This window comes from Lissotriton vulgaris, chromosome 11, assembly GCF_964263255.1.
Source record: "Lissotriton vulgaris chromosome 11, aLisVul1.2, whole genome shotgun sequence".
Lineage (NCBI taxonomy): Eukaryota > Metazoa > Chordata > Amphibia > Caudata > Salamandridae > Lissotriton > Lissotriton vulgaris.
Window position 1 is genome coordinate 1,008,294,082 of NC_141699.1, and position 27,122 is coordinate 1,008,321,203.

A 27,122-nucleotide genomic window follows, 5' to 3' on the forward strand; every position below is an offset into this window, starting at 1 on the left:
ATTGCACTGCTGTATACTTATTTATTTTAAGTTTAATGCCTGAATTCACAGCCGGAACTGCAGGAAGTACACTGTGAATATTACACCACAATTTACTTTTTGTTCTGTTCTTGGTATTTCCTTTGCTACCTCTGAGGTCTAAATGTGATCCAAATCCAGGTACGTATCAGATGGCTTGAGATTGAATCATCTGTGATTAACAAACCGGTATTCAAGCCATGAAACCAAAATCTGGCCCCAACAGACTGAGGAAAAAAACTTGTGAATGACTATTTCTGTATTTAGGCAAAAATATTCACCCATGGACGCTTTATTATGTAATTAAATTTAGAATGTTGTGTTGCTGAATTCCATTTATTTAATTCTGATTATTTTAGCCCTGTATGCAACAGGAGTTTCTGGGCTACACGTTTTTGTCTTCCTAGATGTCACATCTTTGACTGTAACATAATGATGAAGAAATAAACTACTTGATGTAGAAAAATAATGTCAAATTTTCAAATAGGTATGGACAAGTGATCTAGGCTCTTGGATCCAGGAACACAGCAGTGCATAGTGGGGACTATTTGCTTGTCCAAAGGTGTAGTAGTTTTTTGTAGAAATGTATCCATGCCAGACGATACACCACCCAGGCATGATTGAACTTTTAAAATGTTTGTAGAAACAGCGATTACAAACAGGAGGACACATACAATCAATCAATCAATCAATCAAAACACTTGTATAGCGCGCTACTCACCCGGAAGGGTCTCAAGGCGCTTGGGGGGAGGGGGGCCGCTACTGGTCGAACAGCCAGGTCTTGAGCTGTCTCCTGAAGGTGAGGTGGTCCTGGATCAGCCGAAGGTGGATGGGGAGGGAGTTCCATGTCTTGGCTGCCAGGTAGGAGAAGGATCTGCCTCCGGCGGTGGCTCTTCGGATGCGTGGTATGGCGGTGAGGGCGAGGCTGGCTGACCGTAGCTGGCGGGTGGGCGCGTGGAAGGTCAGGCGGTCATTGAGGTACTTGGGGCCTAGGTTGTGGAGAGACTTGTGTGCGTGGGTGAGGAGCCTGAAGGTGATCCTCTTGTTGACGGGGAGCCAGTGCAGGTTCCTCAGGTGGCTGGAGATGTGGCTGCGTCGAGGGATGTCCAAGATAAATCGGGCTGAGGCGTTCTGGATGCGTTGTAGTCTTTTCTGTAGCTTAGCAGTGGTTCCGGCGTAGAGGGTGTTTCCGTAGTCCAGCCGGCTGGTGACGAGGGCCTGGGTGACCGTCTTCCTGGTTTCGATCGGGATCCAGCGGAAGATCTTGCGGAGCATGCGGAGGGTGTGAAAGCAAGAAGAGGAGACGGCGTTCACTTGTCTAGTCATCGAGAGGGAGGAGTCCAGGATGAAGCCCAGGTTGCGTGCGTGGTCTGTCGGCTTGGGGGCGGTGCCAAGGGCTGGGGGCCACCAGGAATCGTCCCAGGCGGAGGGTGATGGTCCAAGAATGAGGACTTCCGTCTTGACTGAGTTCAGTTTCAAGCGGCTGTTCTTCATCCACTCGGCGACGTCTTTCATCCCTTCGTGGAGGCTGGTTCTGGCGGTGTCGGGGTCTCTGGTGAGGGAGAGGATCAGCTGGGTGTCGTCGGCGTAGGAGATGATGTTGAGGTTGTGTTGGCGTGCGATGGCTGCGAGAGGACTCATGTAGACTTTGAAGAGGGTGGGGCTGAGTGAAGATCCTTGCGGGACGCAGCAGATGATTTCGGTGGCCTCGGAACGAAACGGGGGGAGGCGGACTCACAGGAACCATTTACGAATTATACCCATAAGATTGCTGCTTTCAGTACCATAACTCTGCAATCCCCGGAGATGGCTAGTCACACTTTGCAGGAACTTGCGGTTTAGGCAGTTTGTGGAGGCTTTTAGATCACTGCGAACGGATACCCATCCGCCTATAGTTTTTTCTGTTTCTCGCTTTTTGAATTCTATGTGGCACCATCGGAGGGCATTGCTAAATTTAGCTCTGTAACCAAGCAAGTCTCACACAGTCATTATTTTGACATGTTACTCATTTCACTTGTTTTGAACTTTTACACATTTTAACCAGTTTTCAACCTGTTATATTTTAAATACTGATTGTACTGAACAAATCGAATCTAGAAGCTGCTAACTTGAAAAGGGCCAACCTGTGTTTCCTAACTAGCAATATCCATAGTCAACTAGTTTCCTTTTTTATGATGAGTCTTTTGGAGTTTTTAAACTGAGCTTTGTTCTTATTCTATGTTCATATATTGATTGTTTTATGTATTATTGCTTGCATTGTGTACTTTTCAAGGTCTTACAGACCGAAATAAAGTCTGTTGGAATGGAATGGCAATCTACTGTATGTGCAGTGCACCCAAGATGAGTCAAATACAAATGTCCAAGCTAAAGTTACATGCAGAACAGGATTGGAGGCATGCAGTACTATTGTTGACCCATGACTCTTTCCTATCTACACTTTTCATCCTGGGTGTAGTTGTGAGACTTTACGTGTACTGTGCTCTTCTGTTATCACTGACCCTGGATGGTCAGGATCCATATTCTTTGCACCACAAGTCCAGGTTGTTATGAGAACAGCTGGATTTCTGAGTGCAGCCACGCTGATGAAAAGCTGTGAGCTGCCCCTCAGCAATGGTCCTCAATATTACATCACCGACCAAGCACAGCATTTAAATCTATGTATTGACCAAAGAGGTTAACTTGAATATTTTAGTAGTAACTGAAAACTAGCTTTGTCCTTCATGTGGACTTGATGGCGTGCCCACGGTCATCAATGACTATAGAATGGTAGGACTGGCTGGTATTGGAGGTGCAGTAGCTATTACAATTCATGCACAAGGCTGGGATTTCTAGCAGCCATCATTAAACAGTCTCATTTCTGTACCTTTCTACAACTCACAGTTTACAGCTGGCCTGCCAACTTAGTTCATGCTGGTGACTCTTTTTCTGAATCTATTACACCTTATTTGCTTAAAGCTTCTAAGAATGTGGTTTTAGGAAATTTTAATCTCTCAGTCACTTACATAGACTGATTTGATGTAATCCTTTCTCCCCCATACTGCATACTTTGCTTTAATCAATAATTTGTAGGCACCATGAGTGTAAGCGTTCATACCGTACATCTTATTGTTTACCAATGTACACTAGAGATTCTTTCTAAGAAGTTTCTTCCATAAATGGACCAGAAGTCAATATTTTCTCTGCCATAATCTCCAGGACTGCCACTGTACCCACAATAAAACCCCTACAATTCGGCATAATTTAACACGTATGCCTCTTGAATGAAGTTCAGAGTGATTCACCTTGCGCTCTGTATGCCAAATCTTTATACCCAATTGACGCCCTTTGACGACTGATTCAAGGAGACCATCATTTCATTGGTTCCTTTTTAGTTTTAGATCCTCTTCCATTTACACTTGTCCAACACCTAGCTTGTCAGATTTGGCAACCTTTTAAAAGTGTAAAGGTTCTGAAAGGGCTTGGCAGAAAGAATATTGCAAAGTGTTAAAATTGGACTATAATAATATTATTCAAAGATTTAAATCAGTTATTCAAGAGACAAATGGAAAGGCATCTGGTTTATGTTGGACATGGGAGCCAAAACAAGTTTGATAAATTATTGGATCCTGGCAGTCGCATTATGGACTATCTAGTGGGATAGCCACATTGTCAAGCCCAAATGTTTAGCAGCGCACACACAGAATTACCAAGGACACTTAAAACCCATTTATAAGGGGTGCCAGGTCCATGGACAGAATAGTTGGACATTACATACAAACCTCTAACCTACTCAAGGTATTAATTGTTTGGGTAAACTAAATATGTTAAAATATACTTGTATCAAATGTGGATGAATAACCCTTGTATTGTATGTTTCACAGTTATGTTCTTAGTTCAATAACCACCTGGCTTAAATGATTTTAGATCCTGCTACTTACGCGCTGTACAATCTTGGCCTCTCCAGCCAGGTGGGCAGCTGCACTGCCCGGTGATATGATGACAGGCAGCATTGTTATCACAGCTACAATGCCGCATACATTTCCTGCCAAAGTATCCAACGGGGCATCCTGGGGACAGAAAATGAAAATATGAATCCAATAAATTTTGCCTCAAATATATTAATAGGACAGATTCAAAATGTTGAAATTGAGCATTAAGACCAATATTCAGCGTTGCAGAAAATGGGCACAAACGGTCTTGCTAATCTCAGAATGAGGTAGTGAGTCTTCTGCTACAAAAAGGCTACAGGGTGGGGGCAAGGAAAATTTGCCAAATGTGCTTGCGAACACACACACACACACACACACACACACACACACACACATACACACACAGGCACACGCACACACGCACATGCACACACACACACACACACACACACACACACACACTCTATCAGTGACATCATTCTTGTCCTGTACCACTATCCCTTGGTTTTCCTTTGTGGCTACCTGAGTTTCAGTGAAGTCGCAACATATTACTCTGCTGCCCATCAGGTGACACCACTTTCTCACTGCCACTAAGCAGCATGCACACATATGGTTTTATGATACGCAGATTCTGCATTTTATTCAGGGTGTGCAAACATGGAAGGTGATTGATTTAGAGTTTGTTGGATTTGATGTGGGGCATTTGCCAAAACACATTTTTAAAAAGATTTTTTTGTTTTGTTTTTTATATTTTTTGTTACACACTCAATAACCATAGCCTCAATTCAGAAGGTGTTTGCCCTCCAAGAGGTTCCGAATCAAGAGATGAAGGCAAAAAACAGCAAGCATAGACAAAGGAGGCCTCATAAAATAATAAAGGCAGACATATCCTTTTCTATAGAGGCATATTCCTCCAAAAAGGTAACAAACCTGGAATGTTTTTCAGATCTTGTGAAATAGAATGCCACACATCACACATCACTAATGAGTAAACTCCAAAAGGCAAGTATCATTGCCATACTTTTGTATTTGTGGGCGAACATGGATTGATTTTAGATAGGGTTGAGCGTATCCATACAGTGAATTGCACACCAGCACTAGTACCTAGCATTGTACCAATTCCCAAATAAACATACAATCTATCTACTTTCTGCATTTGCCCTAATTTAACTGTGGGTGACAAGTAATATGCAGCATTATTTAGAACCATCTGAGTGTTGATAATCAATGGGACTGACACACGATCTTAAAAAGTTCTTTAGCAGACTTCACCTGCAAATTCCTTTATCTGGGTAAGCCTTAAAACATGATACCCCGTGAAGTCTTTAATGATTATAGACACAAAAATAAAACAGAAAAAGAAACTTAACTGAAAAATCATTTCAGTGGGCTGTCTACTAGGAATATTACATGTTTTGTGCAGATTTTTACAGCAGAGGGCAGCTCTAAAGAGGTGAGAATGAATAGCACTTGCAGCATATGCATGTAGGCTATGCTTGGTCTGGGTTTGACAGTTTGGCTAAGTGTCGACCCCATGTAGCCATTGAATTTTTGACCAACATCTTTCAGTCACTGACTTGAGACTTTGTGAATAGCATCTTGGCTCCGGTCGAGAGGAGTATTTCCAGGCACGGCTGGCACAGGTAAGAATGATTGGGTGGGGGAACGGCGGGGTGGCGGGGAGTCTACAGACGACTGGATAGGTAAAATTTTAAAAAAATTAAAACGCCTACCTTGTGATCATCGCATTGCCGACTCAGTGATGCGGTGAACGCAAGGCATGTGGTTTAATTTTTTTACCTATCTCGTCATCAGCAGACTTCCACCTCCCACACCCCACCCTACCCAGCCTCACCGCTCTTACCCATGCCGGACACGCTTGAGTATTTCTCTTTCAACTGAAACTACTGGATGTTAGGGTGTATCTTTTCTCCTCCACTGGAGTGCCTGCCCTGAAATGGAAGATGGACTATATTACAACTGGAAAACTCTTTGCAGCTCTTCAATTCTTGTTCTTAGTCCTCACACTTTTTCCTTGTGTCATGCTTCTTGTACTTCCCACCACAATTCCTTCTTTTTCCTCATCTCTTTTCTCACTTCCAATGTATCTCAATATTCTTTTCTAACACCTATCACTAACTCTCTTTTACTTCTTCCATCTCTTCTTCTTTTCCTTGTGTGCTGCCCTTCAATGCCCCCGCCACAGCCCGTATCATTCTTCCCTTCCACATTCCCTCTTTCCTGTGTATGTGCGTCTTATTTCTCCTTTCTCCCATACCCTCCTTCAGCTATCCTTCCACTGTTTGTTGCTCATTATACCCTTGCTAAAACCTCACTTTCATTCATTTGTCCAGACCCATCCTCTTTCCTTTGTCTCATGCTTTTCAATTAAACTTATGTTACTCCTTCCTTCTCGACCCACCCTCTTTGAATGTGTATTGCTCCTTATTCCTAGCACATTCCCTTTCTTCCCAATGAGTTCTAATTAAATTCACTGGAGCTGGATACTTTTTATTTCTTTTTTTGAAGTGTATGGCAAAGTAGCCTTTATTAATGTAGGTTTAGACTAATTTGACTTCCCTTCTTCCTTTTTCATAGAAATTAAAGGTAGTCTATATTGAAGGCACTCTTGCTTTTATAACAATTCTTATTGTTTTTATGTGAAATGAAGATCTTGTTTCTGGAATCCTTCATTATAGTCCTTCAGTTTTCTCCACGTCACACAAATTATAGAAGGATATAATAAAGCTGCTTAGCTTTCCAATTTTCATTTGGAGTAAAAAACATGTTTAAGGATCCGCCACCCAAAAGGCTCTTGAGAAAAAATTGAAACTTTGATACATGGATTTTGGTGGCTGCACACCAACATTTTTTTGTTTTTCAAACCCCGACTCCAAAAGCAAGGGTTTGTTTCTGAAAAACAAAGAAACTAATGGCACTCAGTGGGGTGAAGGTCAGTATTGTGTTATTCTGTTCCGATACAGACAACAAAAAAGACAACAGACTACCTGCTCTCACTAGGAAGGGTGAGCTGTTGGCCTCATTCCAATGACCCTCAATTCTACGGGTCAACAAAGTAATTTTTCAGATGGTGGAGCTAGCTGGGGCACTGCTGCCAGAAAACTGGCAGTCTGCTCAACTCATGATAGAGCAGGCGGACCGAGGGTGTTGGGGAGAAGGTACTCCATCATGATTGTGCTAGAGAAACCTAACTACCAAACTCTAAATCAAGCTCATAGACTTGATTTTAAATTCGGGATAGATAAAGTGCAACTTGCAGAATCAAATCAGGGTGGCCCACCTTACTAGATGAAATGAAAAGACATAATTGTTTTGCGTTGGATAGAATTATTAAAGAATTTTCAAGTTAGAACCTCAGTTTTACTTGATATTTGATACCAGGAAACATTGTTAAATTTTGTAACCAATTCAATGTCATTCCAGGATGTAAAAGACCAATGCGCCACTATGCATGCAGTAGAAGGGGAATTCATATTGGATTTAGGCAAGCAGTCTTTATGTGCATATCTCAGATAGAGTGTTATTCTCTATATGCTTTGAAACAAATTGTTGATAGAAATTTCGATGTGGCGCTCAAACCATTTATTGTGAGAAAATGTACCACCCTTTTGGTATTCTGAAGACTAAAATGATCCAGAAGCATCCTTCCACAAAAGGCACACCCTCACCATTTAGAAAAACCGCTTTGTCTCGCTTTATGTTTTTTATCTCTGTAAAGAGAATTTCACCTAAAGGTTCTTGTTCTTCAGATAAAGGTAACAGGATTCACTCACTGTGGTAAATCAACTTCTAGAAAAGCTTCAACTGATCCAGTCAACAAATAGATATCTGACTGTGTGCATTTCCGAGGGAGCTTTACTTGAGACTGCATTCCAAGAGTGGATTTTATAATGTTTTACTAGTTTTCCACATAGAATGGTTAGTTTGTTTTAGTAATATTCAAATCCCTTACCAATGTTCAATTTATTTGCAATCTACATGTTTACCTGTTTTACTAAACCTGCTTTCAAAATTTAAGTAAATAAATATATTTTTTTATGTGGTTGTTTTTGTGACACACAGTGCATCACACACATTTATATGGAGGGTTGACTTGATAACTAAGGCAAGCTATGAATGGTGCACCGCCATGGATACCTTGAGGGAAACACATGTTTGCCTTTGTGAGTCCTTCTGATTTGCCAGTGGGACTCCTCAATCATAGCTGATATCAACAGATTGATCTTTACCTCAATAGCCTGCATTTCGATTCCTATAGGGGTTATGTCATTATTAGGCAAACCTATTGGTCAAATTAAAGTTTGTTTTCACTTCCTAACAGTAGAAACCTTTTGTATATAAAAACGAACTGACTGAAACCATCCTTCACCAAACCACTAATAATGCTATGATACCTTAAAATAGTGGGGTGGAAGATTACCATCAAAGCAACAGTGGAAGGGTGGGAGAGCTTGAAGATGATTGTACCAGGTACCTTAGTGATCAATAGTTGAATGGATTTGTTTCTGCGAATGGCCATGGGGACACTAAATTCAGAAATAGGATCTTGTTGAATTAACGTTCAGCGTGGCCTTTACAGAATAGGGCCTTCACCCACAATTTTAGTGTGGTGCTCTTCGTGCCAGTGTGACGCTAAAACGCTCAGAGTTGGTGGTACACTCTTTTTCTTTGAGTTTTGGTCTTCCTCTCTGATAACTATGGAACCTTCTGCTATTTTCCTCATGTGGATATGCCTCCAGGAGGTCATTCTTTGGATAGTTATGCTAGTCTTACTCCATGAATTTTTTCATCTCGACATTTGGACACAGCAGTCATCACTGATGCCGCTTTCACATTTCTTGTTGCAAGATTTGATTGACAAGAGTGAACAGACGCCTTCGTTCTAGCTGATGCAGGGGTCTCAAGTACGACAGCACAAATTCCAAGGCTTGAAGATTCCTGGCCAGTGAATGTCTTGGAACTGACACATTATCTCTTGCCATTTTCTGATGGTGCTAACATCGAAGATACACTTCAGTAGCTTCTTTGAGCATTTGCATGCTATTGCTTTTGTCTGGCCAGAAAAGGGACCTTCAGAAGAGCTGATTTTTGCTCTTTTATCTTAATGGAAACTTTTCTCTTTATTCATATTTAGCAATAAGTGCCTCTTTCCATCATTTGTCTTAGACATAATTGGCTTTTACTGTGTACATCTTGGATGAGTATATTAGTGAAGTATTGTTTGTTTACTGCTCAATTTCCCGATACTCTGATGGTACTCTTGTCTGCAGTATTAGCCTTCACAGCTCTGCTTAGAAAAATACAATTTGTATTAGAGAAACAACTATGTCTCCTTTTAGATGAAAAATCTCAATGGCTTTCAGAATAGCGGACAAGACTTAAATATTAAAAACAATAATGACCTTAAATATCTTTTTAAACCATAGACAACATTCATGGATATATTTTATAAATCATTTACTAAAGTTTTTTTAAATTGGAATACATTTAAGGTCTTACGCAAATTACAGGATTTTCCAAAGAAGCCATCAGGACAATCGCAGTTTCCAGTTTCCTTATTACACTTCTCTCCATTTTCACAAGGCTTACAGGTGAACTGGCAACCTATCCCCCACATACCGTCATTACAATCTAACAAAACAAAAAAAAGTTATTTTAGTACAGTAATACCTATCTGAGTTTCTATAATAAAGCTGATGTGACACATAGGACATGCTCTAGTTTTATACACACATTTTGGTTAACATTTTCTGTATATTGCATACATTTCAATTGATAATGCCATGGGTTTAAAAGGGAGATTTGTAGAATATGGCAATTATACTTTTGGAGTGTTATGAGAAGTCTACAGATAGAAATAACAGCTAAACTCTTAACTAACAATTATAAACAATATGACCAGCTTTCACCTTTGATGTAAGTAGGATCACAGGTAATGGTGACTTCCTTTAAGATTTTCCAGGATACAGTGACAAAACGGAGAGACAAATGCTGGATAGTAAAGCACATAGAACATAAAAATCCATTGTTTGCTGTAAACTGTTTTGATAGATCAAGCATGAAATAGGGTTCTCCTAGTGATTTATCATTGGGAAATATGAAAGAAGAGAATCTTGCTAAAATTCCAGAAGATAGAATAAAACCCCTAAGGTGAAACATCATAGCAAAATGATACTAAACTCAAGCAACATGAGAACTCTGTTGAATAAGTGCTATGTACAAATTAAGTAAAGGATCGATTACTCAAACAATTGATCAAACAAAAATGTTAAAAAATCTTTACAGAAAGAAGTACTGGTATGGATAAGGAATTTCCCGCTTTACAAAAGTAAGTGTGCAGGGAAATTTGAATAAAAAACACAGCAGAGCGAATTCACAAAAGCATTTATGAGTATGAAGTAGTACTCTTGGCATCCTTTTTTATATGCCCTTACATGCCTTCATCAATTGGCTTTGAAACATCTGAAATGGGAAAAAATTAGACTATTCAGGGAACATTCAGAAACAGTACGTACACCTAAAAATTACTATGTCCTCTTTGCATTTTTACTGATAGGGTTTTGGATCTTTTGCAGTCGATTCACAAAACATGTAACAATATTTGAAAGAGTACTCTTGTAGTGCTCCTTCCTGTACTCATAAATGCTTTTGTGAATCAGCGCTCTTTTTTTAGCGACAGCAATTGCGTACCGCGTATAGAGTATGCTACTGCCATATTCTAATGTTCCTCTGTTTGAATTTGCATTTACCCACCTTATTGATGGACCACAGACATTGTGATACCAGGTTTCAAAGAGAACAAATGTATTTTTTACTTGGTTTTCTTTAAAGTTCTGGCTACAGATGGCTTTAACTGTTGCCAGATGTCATGTCACCACAACACGCTAGATGCAATATAGAACACAATATTCAGAGACGAGTTTGGGTCAGCCCCTTCAGCCACTGGCTTGTTTGTGGGAATGTCCATCAGACATTGGCTTCCTAGATTGTCTGTCACATTTTCAGATCAACCCTATGATATTTTACATTTGCTCCTATAGATTTTTGTAAGACTTGTCAGCCTTAGGTAGGTCTTCCCCCAAACTTTTTGCCTTACTCTTTTATTTTTTTTGTTGATCTCGTTTTTGCTGGCCTTATGCCTCTGCACACTTTACCACTGTTCACCAGTTCTAAAGTGCATGTGCTCACTCCTTAAAACATGGTAACATTGCCTTCTCCAAATAGGCATATTTGTAATGTATTTATAGGTCCCTAGTAAAGTGGCACTACATATACCCAGGGCCTATAAATTAAAGGCTACAGGTGGGCCTACAGCACTTATTGTGCCACCCACTTAAGTAGCCCTTTAAACATTACCATTGTAGCCTGTGTGTGCAGTTTTTAAACTGACATTTCAATATATAAACTTATTGCTAGGCCCAAACCTTCCTTTTTAAGATAAGTCACCCCTGGGGTAGGCCTTGGACAGCCAAGAGGGCCAATTTTTAATTGGTGTTCGAAAATAATTCAATTTAGGTAGTACACACCGAGGGCTGTTAACCTGTTTGTATGTGCTTTATACACCGATTATTGCGCATTGTTGCTTGATAAAATAAACAGTATTGGAAAGATTTCATTAGGAAATCAACCACTTTGACCCCTCACTATCTCAGCAGTTCTATGCTTACAGTTCCTATTGCTGCAGAGTTTCCTTCGCCCCCCAGTGCACGCCTATTTCTGTAAATGGCTTGCAATTGGCTGTCTTGTAAAAATAACTTTGTACAGCTTTGGTGTTAAAGTTGTCAATTCTCTGTCCACAATGGCAACATGGTGGACGTTGGTCCATTGTGTTGGGCTTCCAACAGTGTGTATTATCGGCTGTATCTTGTTTGCCAGCAAGAATGTGTTCTATATTGGCAGCTAGCGTGTCCTCTGCATGGGTGGTGTTATTAAAGTTAGATTATTGGTGGACAGGGAATCAAAAACTCTGGACTAATGCACCTCCCCACATTTCTCTCTCCTATACTTTAGGAAATTAACCATAGCCAGTGATGTAATGAAACTTGAGTGGGCCCCCTGCAAAGTACATGAATCTGGCCCAGCCCCCATGGGCCCGGTCAGGAGCTCTGAGGGCAGGGGCCCGCTACCCATGTCGGAGAGGGCCCCCCGCAGCTTGGGGGCCCAGCTGCACCTCAGGGTCTGCGGCGACTGATGTCATGCGTCTGACCATACCCCCTCCTTCCAAATCATAAACTCTCCTTCTGAATAACCTTTTTCTGCAATTCTTAACCTTTTCTAAACTTACTCGCCCCACTCCCACAAATCACAGTTTACTTTTCTGTGAAACATCTTGCAATTGGAGGTGAGTGAGGGAGGAAGCAAAAGAAACGTCTAAGAGATTAATTCAGGAATGCTACATTTAGAGGAAGGAGGACAAGAGAGAGCAGATAGATGAAAGGAGGAGAATATGATGAAAATGGGCTGTAAAATGCGCCATTGTTCTCTTTCATCTCAAATATTTCTTGGGGGGGAAACCCTCCATGCCCTCCTGGCAGCGTTTGCTCTCTGCAGTTTCGGGGCTAGTGTGACAAAATTTGCCAGGACTGCTTTTGCTCCCAGTACGGAAATGCAATTTGCATTTTTTTCCACCTATCAAATTACAGCTACAATAACATTTCTATTCAGGGTTTCAGCACAAGTGTATAATATTTAGAATCAGCAATGCCATATGAAACATAAAAATGTTGTTTCCTACATCTGATGAAAGCAACAGGTCACCTTACATTAAAAAAGTGCAGTTTGTTGTTATCGCTGAAATTAGTAAGAAATATACAATTCTTTTATTTTATCAGTTTGGTGTTTCTAAGCAATTAATAAGAACGATGCTTTTATGTTTTTTTACTCGTATTATCTCAAAATCGAACTTTTCCTCTTAGAGTTTCACCTGAAAATGATCTAAAACATTAAAGTTTGACCTTAATACTGTGAAAGAACACAGCGGATAATAATGAAAGTGGTTAGACACATGTCAAGTAGTTTTAGTCGAGCAATTTATTCTGCCAAAACTATTTGTATTTGAAAACCGGAATCGTGCTCACCGTTTTCACAAGAGAGTCCAGTTTTCCCAGCAGGACACAAACAGCGGCCGGTTTTTGCATCACACATGGCCTCTCCACAGTCGCATCTCTGTCCACAATTCATGCCGAATGTCCCTGGCGCACACACTGATCGAAACAACACAAAGGGCATTTTTATGATTGACGGAAACACAGATGTGCTGAAGAACAACCGCAGCACAAATTATGGAATCTACAAGTACACATTCTTGGATGTTAATGGAATGGAGACTGCTTTGGTGATGACCGCCACTGGGGGAAGTTGTGTAAAAGAAAATGAGAATCATTTTCCTACATGAAGCGGAAATGCTTACAGAATGATTTAAAGTTTTGTTCAGTTACTTATATTAACCCCATCACTGCAGCGGCTATTCCGCCGCAGTGCTAAGGGGGCGGGGTGGAAATGCGGCGGGCGCATGCTGGTGACGGAACCGCTCCGTCACCAGCGTCGGTTGCACTGTGCTTATGACGGAGCGGTTCCGTCATGGCCCCGCCCGCTCAATAGAACGCTTAGCGCAGGCGCGGAATTCGCGCCGCGCAGGAGCGTCGGGCGGGCCATGACGGAACCGCTCCATCATCAGCACAGCGCCACCGCGGCTGATGACGGAGCGGTTCCGCCATCAGCAGGGGAGGGGTTAATGAGTTTTCTAAAGTGCTTGGTATATGATTTTGTTTACTTGAGAGCGCTGAAAAGAGTGATTAAAAAATTTAAAAAGTAGCTGATGGCAGCGAACATTTGAGTAACTATGTCCAAAATTCATTAGTCATCACCCTTGTCCTGACATGAGTTCAGCTAAAGGCAAGTGTAAATAGTTTAGCATCCGGAGTATTCTGAATCACTTTGTTAGAAATTGGGTTATTGGTTTACTGGGGTGTGAGTCCTCCTGGTCAAGCAGCAACCAAAATCCTAGTCAGAGTAAGGCCAGTTGCGGCTCCTCCATTACGGCAGTGGAGAGTCACCCCACCGGCTGCGAGTGCAGCCGGCACACACATTAATAAAATGGTAATAAATACAATTTTATTAATGTGCCCCAGGCTTGTGAATTTGCAGTGCAATGGCAGGGGCAGAAATGATTAGTGCAATTGCACTATGAACGCAGCCCCCTGCCAGTGTGCAAGTCAGATTGGCCGGCTGCCTACAGCAACCAATCTGACCCGCGCACTTCAGAGCCTGCAAGCGCAAGACTGGGGAATAGCTGAGGGGTTGAAGCCGCAGACCCCCAGCCTCAAAATGAGCCTGCACCAACCAATGCTGGAACTGTGGGGCATCACCAGGATTAATTGGTTTCACCTTGTACTTGGGCAAAAGTCCTTACCTTTCTGCCCGAGTCAGCACCGAGATGAAGAAAGAGACCGCATCCGGAGCCTGAGCAACAGTGAGGACACAGAAAAGACTGTCGGGCGGCAGGTGGAAGGTAAGTTATTTGTATTTGTTTTTTATGTTTATTTGTTTTCCCTGCCTCTTCCCCAGCTCCACCGTCTCCCCCCTCCACTCAACCCCTACACCAGCCGCTACTGAGGAAGGCGCAAGTAAACCCAAATAAAACTGTGCTCAAGCCCCTGGTAGCTTGGCACAGAGCAGTCACTCTTAACTTAGAGGCAATGTGTCAAGTATTTATGCAACTTCAAACAATAAAACAGTGAACACCACACAAAAAGATCCCTCATCAGGTTAGAAAGATAGCTTAATTTAATAAATAAAACAAGACCAAAATGACAAAAATCCAATAAGTCGAACTGGAGTTATGAATTTCTAAAAAACAAATTGCAGTAAGCATAAAGCGCCAACTGCAGCTATCTGGTCGTGCTGGATTGGGAAATAGCAAAAGGTTTGGCCAACCATCATGGAGGGCGGGTTGGACACTGTCCCAGATTAGTCCCACTGAAGTTTTACCTTTTCAAGTTTTGGGCCAAGAGTCCTGTTTCCGCTGGAGAGGGTCGCATGAAGCAAGAAGAGCGTTACATGTGGTGGTCAGCATGACGCAAAGGGCAGGCTTAGTGTTGGGGATGGGTGGGCTCGAGCTTTGCTTTAGTGGTCCCTACAGGCTGTCTATACTGCTGTGCAAAAAATTCCTTGCAGCTGCTTGCGCTGATTTTCAGCATGAGCGGTGCAGATCCGCTGCCAATGGGCATGTGTGTGGTCGCAAAGAGCACAAACTCTTGATTTAAGAGCCTGTTGAGCTACACCATATGTCCAGAACCTGATGTGCACCACTTGGGGGTCAGGAACTCACTGAAGACAGGTCCAGGAGCTGTTGGGGAGAATTTTATGCCTCTGAGGCTCAGATCAGGAGGCCAGCAGACTAACCCTTTGAATAACTCCAGGGTCCTGGGTCCTGAATGTGTTGCAGGTCTAGTTCTTCCTCCCCAGGCAAGAGGGCACCAGGAAGTAAGTAAGCACAGCAGGGCAATAGCTCTTTCAAGGGAGCAGTCCAGCAGAGTGGCAAACCTTTCAGCAGCACAGAAGTCCTTCTTCCTGGCAGAGTATTAACAGGTTCAGAAGCATACTCAAGTGGTGGTGTCTGAGGTCCTTCTTTTATACAAAGTTGTGTCTTTGAAGTGGGAGAAGCTTCTAAAGGCATACCTCTGAAGAGCACAGGTGCCCTTCTTTCCTGGCCCTGGACTCACTACAGGTGGTATGCAGTCCTTTGTGTGGAGATAGGATACAGCATAGTCAGATGTAAGTGAAGCTTGGCCCAGCTCCTTCTTCCCATCCTGCCAGTGATGCCCCAACCATTCACACCTAAGCTCCCATTGTGTGTGGCTGTCTAGGAGGAATACAAAATGCCAAATGACCAACTACACCCAGTCATGTGATCAGAGATAGGCTGCAGGTTCCAAATTGCTAAGGCAAGAAATTGCCAATTTTCTAAAAGTGTCATTTTCAGAATTGTAATTTAAAATCCAACTTTACCATATGTTAGGATTTTAAATTCGGATTACAGACACACCAAACATGAACTAGTTATCACTTCCCATTTTGCAATTACACTTATAAACTGCAATAAAGCAACTCCAGTGCTATTCTGTGGGAGAGATAGGCCTTGCAGTAGTGACAAATAAATGTTAGTGTTTTTCACGACCAGGACATGTACAACTTACACGTAAATATCCTGCTTTTTGGGTGCATTGCACCCAGCCCTCTTGGCTGACCAGGGCCTACCCTAGGGGTGACTTATATGTATTACAAAGGAAGGTTTGGGCCTGGCTAAAGGGTTTATTTTGCCTGGTTGAAATGGTAGTTTAAACTGCGCTCACAGGCTCTGCAATTGCAGGCCTGAAATATGTAAAATGGGCCATTTGAATAGGTGGCACAATCAGGGCTGCAGGCTCAAGAGTAGTTTCTAATTTACAGGCCCTGCTCACCTTTAGTGCCACACTACGACGGACTTATAAGTAAATTAAATATGCCAATTGGGTATAAGCCAAAGTTACCAACTTTTAGGGAAAGAGCAGAAGCACTTTAGCACTGATTAACAGTGGTAAAGTGTGCAGAGTCTTTAGGCCAGCAAAAACAAAGTCATCAAAAAATAGGAGGGCTGAAGGAATAAAGTTAGTGGGAAACCATGCCAATGATGCCAGGTCTAACACACTTGTTGTTGGGTTCAGACCTAAAGTTGGGACTGAGGAAATTTCAAAGTCCAGGCCCTTGCATATTGAGCTATCTTCTCCAGTGTTTTTTCCATTGCATCCATTGTATTGATCAGTGAGCGATCCAATGGGCTGAAATTGATCAGAAGGCTCCAGATGGGAAACATTGCCGTCTTTAGGGCGATGCGAATAGGTCAGCACCACCTGATGCTGACCTCCGGTGCCATGTTTAAAAATAACTTATGAGTTTAAAAGCCCATGCTGTGGAGTTCCTTGCATGTCCAGCAGTTTTCAGGCAACTAGAAACATGTTTAGATAACTCTGGTGATTAATTTTCCTGCTGGAAACAGATGAGTTTTCTCTAGTTGCAGTTTTAACTCATCATAAAGTAGCACAGAAGGTTAACATGCCTACTACAAAGAATGTGCATCATGCAGATCACAGAAGTGTATTTCAGCTAGATAGCTCAGTGGGTTACTGCCTTTGTCACAGATATTCTTTCTTACTTACAGTTCATAAATTACAATCCTAATATAGTATAGTGACCAATGAAATGTCATTGAAGAGCTGCATGCAAACTGTTGGTATAGTTTAGAATGTTATGCTTTTTCCCCAGTCTCTCATTATCCTAATGCTGCTAAAAAGGGTTTGTTTGTAAAGCCAACTGTGGTAAATTTTAAATCCTGAATTTGTGCTTCTCCAGACCAAACACTCTTAAAATACACTGCCTACTATTATGGATGACATGTGATTCCTACACATTGAAAACCTCATTGTCTTATGTAAAATGTCCAATAGATTGATTTACACACGTATGATTCATTGTCTTTGTACAATGTGTCTGTTGTAAAGTGCTGGGACGCCCTTCACTAGTATGAGTAGCACTATAAAACAAATAAAATCCATATGAAAGAAGGGCTATGAAGAGATGAGGGGCACTGTTGGAGGGTGGTAGTGAGGGAATCCTTGGAGAAGGTTGTCATTGCGGGGTGCCAAAAAAGATTCATGCAACAGGCGCCAACAGCGTTAACAGCGTTAAAGCCTGCTCTCCTGGGTAAAAATGAGGTTATGTTCTCTGCAGTTTTGCATTGACTTTGCTTATGCAATTTGCTTTATGGATGGTGCTAACACATGGACATCAATTCACCAAAATGCAAAAGGGAGTACAAGTGACACCACACGCCCTTTGAGCATATTACCATCAAAGGTAATGACATAATTTGACCCTTGACCCAGAATTTCCCTAGATAATGAAGTCACATGATCTTAACGCTGGGGGCCGCCAAAGTCGACTTCCAACAGGCTTTCTGTGTCAGAAAGGCCGGCACTGAAAAGATGTTGGAATCGGACATTATAATCATTCTGGCAGAAAGAGCGGCCCAGGAGGCTTTCCAAATTGCAGACAAGCTCTCTGAGCCCATCGGAAGCCATTCAGAAATCCAATTTGGATTCATTTCCAACTGACTCCATCCAAATGGGTGGGTTGGAAATTAATCCAAACTGCTGATTACAATGCCGTAGGAACGGCTTGACCGAGGGTCTGAGCCGTTTCCTATGGCATCGTAATCGACCCCAATGTGTCACTGATAACGTTCCATAATAACTGCATGATTAGTATAACAGAACAACACAGACAAATGTCAAAGATATCACCTATATTAGAGTGATGACATGATCTCTGAATGTACTGGAAAATTTACCAGCTCTGAATTGTAGTGAGCGTTAGAAAAATGTTAAAATACTGAGTCAAATGATGCATTGTAAAACACAGCTTTAACAAAAACATGCAAAAACATAAGCTTTGAAAGGACACTCATTAAATATTCAGATTCTTTACTGGTGTGCCGTTCTAAAGAAGCCTGACACTCCCTCAAAGTTGAACCCCTTTTTTTGAAAGTGTGCTCCCATATGCCAAAAATTACCTCCTTTGTGCCAGAATGAGCATGCGGTCACGTTGGTCACGGGTGCTCCCCATATGCCATTGGTGCCGTCTAAGACAACAAACTAAATGCAATATCCCAGAACCAGAATTTTTGCATTAATGCCATCAATATACCATGGGTGACCCTTATGTCAAAAATTCCCTTAGTATGTCAGGGTCAGCATTTTGTCATGGCTTCCCCCTCCCATATGCCACAGTTGTTGTCCTTTGGGCCAATTATTAGCTCCAATGTGCTAATGCCAGCATTTTGCTAATGGTGTCCCCATGCCAAGAATTTAATCAAGTATGTCAATCTTAGGATTTTTCCACGTGTGCACTATATGCCAAGAATTACCTCTAGTATACCAGTATTTTACCATGGGTGCTCATGATGCCAAGAATAACTTTCAGTGTGCCAGTGTCAGTACTTTGTCACAGGTGCTCCTCATTCTAAGAATTACCTCCACGTTGACAGTGGCAGAATTTCACCATAAATGCCTCTGTTAGATAAGAATATCTTTCTGTATGCAAGGGCAAACAGCAGGCTCACAACCATAAAACCTCATTCTTACTCACACTCACATTTACTCACTCATGTTCATTCTCACCCACTCTCACTTATTCATTTTCCTCACTTCAACTCACTCATGCATTGCCACTCACTCACTATTAATCGGACTCACTCACAGTTCCTCACTCACACACACTTGCACTCACTCATACTCTTTAATTCTCACGCACTTATCACTCACTCTGACTCATTCACACTCATACATTTGTACTCACTCTCTCTCAAATTCACTTTTAATCATACATTCCCACTCACTTGCACTCAATCTTACTATCACTGACCCTCTTTTCCTTCACTCTGACTCACTCATAGTTTCACTCACCCACTGGCATTCTCACTCTTTCTCACTATCATTGATACCCTTACTCTCTAACATTCCCTCACAAATATTCATTTACTCTCACATGCAGTCACTCTTACTCTCACTTAGTCTCACTCACTTTGACTCAGTGAAACTTACAGACACTTTTAGTCATTATCACTCTCTACCTGTCATTGGCTCTCACTCGCTTTCATCCACAAACATGCTTACACATACCAGAAAACACACACTCCCTCTCACATAGACACAACATCCATTTAAAGCATTTTTTATGTACCTCAGCTGCCACGAAGATCCTATTTCCAGCTAACTGTACTGCCATTGCTATAAGACTAATAGTGAATAATTGGGTATTATTTACAATTAGTATAATAAGTTGGCAGAAAACAAGGTGGTGAATCCCCTACAAATCCCCAGTGTTCTTGACAGTGCTGTGATCCCTGACAACCCCTACACGATGTCCACACACTCAGATTTTAAATTCAGTCCTAGTGTCCACAGAGAGTTCTCATTCATCCAGTGGAACATCTGGTTATGGCATAAAATGATGCTGGTTAAATTATCTGGACCAATTTCTAGGTGAAAGTGGATTTATGCATCACAATCCTACACTTAAATTAAACTAATACTACACGAGGAGCTGGACAATGGAGCATACTTACATATGGCAATGGTGTGTGGGCTATCCAGATGATCAAGACATTTAGGCTGCAGTTGGTTTAAAATGACTGGACCCACAGGAGATTGTGTTTGATTTTTAGCATTTTAGTGTTGGATCCAAGAAGAGAAAGGGCTCTTGCCTCATATTGGCTACAGGATTTTTGTGTTCGTTGAAGGATGAAAACCACATTGGTGGTCAAAATATAAATAGAAAAACTAATGTAAAGATATAGAAAAATAGTACATATTTATTATTTAAGTTCAAAATATTTTTATTACCTATTTCGCTTAAAAAAATAATGTGAGATTATGCTTAAAAAATAAATTAATTCTAAACATGACTTTCAATAAGTATTAATGAACATTAAAATAATTTTTGGGTGGGGATTTATTTTTTAATTTGAACTTCAGGAAAATAATTGTAAACTTATTAAATAGAATTCTATTACAAAAAATTAATTACATGCAGAGTTGCCATATGGTAAAATATAGAGATGATTGTAAAAATGTATTCAACTCAAATATGAATATTATAATTATTTTTCTGGTAAATATTAATGTACATTAATTAATATATTTATAGTAAAAGCAGAACAAAATAAAAAAAATGCTACAACTCTATTAAATTAATTTATAAATAAAGTTATAATCAATGGAAACATATTAAATGACATTGAATTTATTTTTCTGAAGTTTAATTAAAAAAATATCTTCCCAATTAAAAAATGATATTGTGCATTAATACTTATTGAAAGTAAATTACAGAATGAATTCAAACTAACTAAATTATTTTTAATTCACTTTATTGTTACATTATGGTTATTAATTCAACACAAGTCATGAAAATAGCTTATAATTAAATAGGTATGTACTATTTTTAGATATTTTTTAACAGTAATTTATATTTATTTATATTTCTAACTATTTTAAATAACTTAACTTATATTTATTATTGGTTTTATTTTAAGTTTATACCTCCATTAATTTCCATTGGAGGTTGTTGCAGTAACAATGGTTGGACATATGCATTGCTGTTTTTGTTTAGAACTCACAATCAGAGTTTGTGAATACCTAAAAGTGGCCACCATAGTCAAAAGTGTAAACTTAATCAAAAGTGTAAGTTACCTTTGTGAATCAGTCCCTAACAATTCACAGATTTGCAGTGATTTTTGTGACTAAGTATATCAAATAACATAAAGGACATACACAATTTGCACCTCTAACCGTGGAATTCTGCTGGGCACTTGTTTTTAAATATTTCACTGTCATGTTCACAGGTTACACAGAAAGGACATGAGCATCTCAATTTAGAGCCATCCACATTGAAACCAGAAGACTACTCTGATTAAAAAACGACCGGTACTATTAATGGGTGCAGATGCAAATGGCAAAGAGAACATGTAACTTTTAGCAAAGACTGCTAGAAAGCTGCTACTTTAGGACATTCACTTAAAAGCTTTATAGACATCAGGCAATTCCAAATTTGACATATTTTAAATAAATGTTACAAACTCACAATATTAAACTATGAAAGAGTGCACAGTTGTGGATTATACTAACCCATGAGTTCATATGCTTGTAAAGCCAAGCAATACCATATTAAATAATATTTTACAGTATTGTTAAAGATAAAACTACACCTTGCACCATTTTTGTCATGTGGGTAATGTGAACAACTTGATCTGCTCCAAACTTAAGTTATTGAACAAGGCATAAAAAATTAGAAGAACTGAGTTATCCTTCTCTTTCTGGGTTTATATAATATTAGAATTGACACGTGAAGATGCGTTATCTGCTCATTTTTATAAATGGCAGAAGCTTAAGAAAGTGCATAGCTAGCAAAGTTAAAACAAAAACTGAGAGGCTGAGACAATGTACTTTTACAGCATCAGGAAACTGTTCCTGTGACCATGAGGTAATGCTGAAAGCAACAGATGGATTGGCGCCAGTTGTCACGGTTGACCTGCCACTGCTCCTGGGCAAAGTGTCCTAGCTGATATTTCAACCCAACACAGCAGGAACCTAGAATCCACTCGCACCCAACATGTTGGGGTGACCCTGCAACATCTCCTGGAGTCACCCTTACACAACTTCTTGCAGTGATCATAGGAGGGTGCAGTAGCAGACTGCTTTTCCATGATTTCCAACTCTGGGATATCTCAGATAGAGGCACCCTGGAGGCTGGAGTTGTGAATAAATGTTAGAATATTACTATATGTACATATGTCCACAAGTAGGGCATTGTTGAGAAATTATTCCTAGTGAGGTAAATAGAAAAGAAAGATGGTCCGGAGGTTAGGAATTAAGGGTCAAAGGGCTAATCCCTCCAGTAGAACCTTGTTTAACCCATATGGGACTGATCTAACTACAGCACTGTTGTAATTGACGACCATGTCTATTGTTGTCATGTGTTATGTATTCTGTACACGGCGACCAGATATGTAATTTTTTGCTATATTCTTGTATATGCAAATATTTAAATAAAGAGTAATGCATATGAAAAAGAAATAAGGGTTCAATTCACAGTTATGAATTCATGGGCATATGTATGACAAACCCGTTTTGCGAGTCTTTAATAGAGATTTTGTATGAATCACTATTAAGGACTCACAAAACGGAATGTATCTAGGAATCTTAAAATTAATTGTGATTCCTTAATATTCCTAATTGAGGATCGCAAATTTTGATTCGCAATAAAGGAATACTTTAACAATCATTCCTATGGGCCTAGTGGCCAAATAGGAATGAATGGGAAGACATTCACAATTTGCGAGTACCCATTAGGTACTCACAAATTGCGAATGCAATTTCAAGGGTGCAAGGGTGTCAAAAGGACACCCTGTTGCACCCCTGACATATATGTATGTGTGCACACGTGGCACACATACATGCCCTTAGGGCATGTATGTGTGCCGCATAGCACTTTGAAAAATGCTAAAAAGGCATTTCCCCATTCGCAAACGGGCCAATTCTGAGAATCAGCCCGTTTGCAAACAGGAAAAGGGCTTGATACATATGCCCCTATGAGTACAGGATTAAGTACTGCAGATATATTTTGCATGTACTATTGCACAATTTTGTGACTTGGTTCAAAACAACAAAAATGGGAATAAAATTGTCATATTCCAGGAATAATCCAATTTTACATACAATTACTATAAATAGAAAGGACTGTGCCCTCTTTACAATTTTAGAAGGAGTTACAAGTTTTGAGGCCTATTCACAATGACATGTAAGAGTATGTGAAAGAGTACTACTTCTCATGCTCATAGATGTTTTTTCAATCAGCCAAATGTTTTTAGAGTATTAGAATTGTCATAGTGAGGACAGTGCGGAAATAAACCAGTGAGTGCAAATAGATAAGGGTTGGGTTTTAGAGGCTAAACCTAAGGGACCGCCTTATGACAGAATGAAACACCATGGACAGTCAAATCCCTACACGGATGGTTTGGCATTAATATGAAGGATTTGTGGCCACATGGGCACCAGATAGATGAGACATGCCTCTGCATCATATGAGAAGACCAAAATGGGGAACCTAAAAGAAACACTGAGGGCCAGATTCACAAAGGTTTTACTCCTGGTTTCAATGAGTGTGCCAGGAGTGTAGTAAGCTTAGTGACTCATGAATTTCAAGAGTAGGCCAAGAGTATTCCCAGTTTAATTCTGAAATAAATGAGTAAGAATACAATATTCTAATTAGAAATACAATAAGGTTAAAATATTGATTCATTTGATTCCAAGACACTGTTTCTAAACAGTTCTACGCATCAACTATGACAATTTATTTTCGTATGATTTCAGGAATGTGGTTGAATGAACATTACTTCTACAGTGATAGAACTGAACTAACATATAATACATGAATCACTGACACGGGCAGAGTATATAAACTGTGATACTGCTAAGCGACCACCTAGACTTTGATGAAGAAGACAGTAGCATCCTGCTACCAGGACACTCCCACCCATCTCACGGCCCCCAATTATAAAGGTGGGGAACATTGGCATTGTCCCCACTTCTGACATTCCCAGTGGTACCTAAAACACTCACCTATTTAGAACTGGGTGACTGCATTAGCTGTACATTTTCACATGGTCTTGAAGAGAGGATGAATTGGGTTGCTCGAGCCGACTTACAGCTGGCAGTAGTCCTCTCTGTTTCCCACACCATGGGGCCCAGCATGTGCCCACATATTCCTTTATCCCCTAAAATGCTTGGAGGCTGCTCTAACCATCCACTCACCTCAAGAAACAAAGTTAAATCATAGGAAAGTCCTCCTTGGGATGTGAAGTAAATCCCAGCAAAAGGGGAATATCAGATGATCACTTGTTGTTACTACAGGCATGTATTGTATTGGTGAGAGAATTCCTGCAGATGCATTGTTGTCATGGTGTGTTTGTACACCCCTGGGGAGATAATCCGACGGATTACCCTGATGGGTTTGCAATTTCAGGTCAAGGATTTCCTCTTGCACTGCCTTTCATTCAGTACAGTGTAGGGGGTTAATCCTTAGAGTCTACCAGATACAAATTGCACTTTATCACCTGCAGTGCTGCCAGTTCATAGAGAAACATCACCATGAAGTTGCTTACCTTCACTCTGATATGTGCCATACCCCCACTAGCCTCCTGCTATGGGCTGGTCTCGCCTAGAATCAAGATCAACAATTGCTGCCAGGCACAGCAGGGAAATTGTGAGACGTTAGTTGGCACCGGGTAACAAAAATGAGTTGACCCAGGTCTAAATGAGACTCTTAGCAAGACAAATATGTGTGTGTGTGAGTGTGCGCATGTTTATGTGTGTGTGTGAGAGAGTTGGTGAGAGAGAGAGAGAAAGAAGGCAAAAGAAAGGGAAAATGACTCTACTCACAATAATACAGTAAATTATCAGCTTGTAAGACTGCCCCCAGAACTGTAATGACCAGGTTTCAATTCCAATACACCATATTGGCTACATGGTGTGAATCCCATTTACCAAACAATCTGTTTCCGAATTTTGCTTCACAGAGGGGCTTCTGAGAATTCCACACAGGCGTTTACGGGTTGGAACATAAAGTTACAATTTCATATTACCTTTCTGGCACATATCCCCATGGTACCCAGGTTTACAGATGCAGGTGCCGTTTTTAGCGATGCATCCCACAGCGTTTTGGATCACACACTGACATTCTTTAGAACATCCATCGCCAAAAGACCATTTTGGACAACCTGTAAAATTAGATAGGCATTAGAAGATAAGAATGCAATTGTTCTATAGAGACGCATTGGTTATCCTCATATGGTTAAAAAGAACATATTGAGGACATCTTATACCTCATATACCTGTTCAGAAGCTCTGCCATTGTGGCCCACCCTACAGAACGAAATACATATTCAAAATAAGATCATTCCTAAGATAACAAATCAGCATATAATATTACAAAAACCATTATGTTTTTATTCAATATTCTGCATAAAATAAACTGCTGCTCCATTTTTGCAAACTAATCAAATGTGTATTCAAATGAACTCCCACTTCTTATCATTACTAATATACTTAACGATTTTCACTGAATGTCCATTACTCATTTTAAACAGATAGGAAATTCATATAATGGGGTAACAGTACCTACTGAAATTTGTCACCCAGCATCTTGAAGCCAGTGTGGAATTTTGCGAACCGACCTATGTATAGTTTTTTTCACCAAATTCTGAATGGTTGTGGAGTGCTATTTGACCTACCTCATCCGCAATCTTGAGGTACTTTGCCAACAACAACCCTCTATGATTGGTGGCCAGCCCAGGGTAGGTGGCCTGATGTGGTCAGCAGTTCACCATGTCTGTGGTTGCTTTTAAAATATTATTTTTTAAACCCTTAACCGGGGCGTAAACTCTGCCGCGATGCGGGTGTTCTATTGTGTGGGCGGGGCCGTGTCGGCCAACGGACGTACACATCACCACCGAGGTAGTGCTTGCGACGGCCGTTGGCTAACGGGGCACGCGAGGGGTTAATGCAGCCCATTCTCCTCAAAGGAAAGGGGACTACATTACAAACCGTTTCCAACCTTTTAATAGTTTGTAAGAGAGTAGATAGCAGTTAGCTGGACCATTGTCTACTTCCAACCAAATGTATTTTTATGTTCAGAAAGGGGAAGGGGTCCTAATGGGAACCCTTCTCTTTTGCAAATGGCAAAATGTTGGAAGTTGATACAATTTCAATGAATTGCGACAAGATTTTAGTTGCAAAATATTGATACATACCATAACGAATCACTGTCTGAAATGGACCTTTAAACACGCCCCTTGCAAATAGTGATATGCTAAGTCCTTCGAATTGTATTTTGCAATTTGGTAACGTTATTGAATCGTAAAATGGGTTTTGTACCCTGTAGAAAGCATTTTTGCAGTTATGAACTACGAATCCGATCATTTTTGATAATAAAAATGCTTCTACATCTCGTCCTAAATAACTTAACAGAGCTTTCTCTTATGTGTGCTCTTCTTCATGGAGGCCTTATTAATGCTACAAGCTAGTCTACTCCCCTAGTAACACTGGATAACCTTTTGGCCCCTATTAGTAGCCCAGCAAATGTACCACAATTAACTCCTTGTGAGGAAAACATTAAACTATGATCCTTCATAGCTTGCTAACAAAATGTCAGCATCCTACAAAGGTAAATACCAATAGCGGCTGCTATATCACAAAACATGCACATGCACGTTAGAGGTCGCCTTAAATTGTTTGGTTTAATCAAAAACCTAGGGCCCATGCCAATGCATACAAATGCATTTTAATGCACCCGTGGCCACCATAGAAAGAAAAAAAGTTTCCACAATGCCGCTAGTGTGTGATGACGCATGTGCAACCATTGAAATGCATGTGAATGCATCAGTGGCCATCTTAGAATTCCTTTTCTTTATTACAAAAAGTATTCCAAGACAGCCAGCCAAGCATGTGTATCCACCAGCCTTTGGTGGGATGCATAAATGGCCATTTAGATTTTTCTTTTTGCTCATGCCAGTGCAATTCCACA

The 27,122-nt window shown here is 40.6% G+C and overlaps 1 protein-coding gene across 1 annotated transcript in view; it reads right to left on the bottom strand.

Moving 5' to 3' along the window:
* LOC147683929 (uncharacterized) overlaps positions 1–27,122 on the bottom strand; it is an 879,194-nt gene that overhangs the window by 167,235 nt on the left and 684,837 nt on the right. The window contains 5 exon segments of the mRNA XM_086942580.1: positions 3,936–4,064; positions 9,447–9,578; positions 13,025–13,150; positions 21,314–21,448; positions 25,183–25,317. Of these exon segments, the coding sequence (XP_086798706.1) occupies positions 3,936–4,064; positions 9,447–9,578; positions 13,025–13,150; positions 21,314–21,448; positions 25,183–25,317 (657 nt within the window).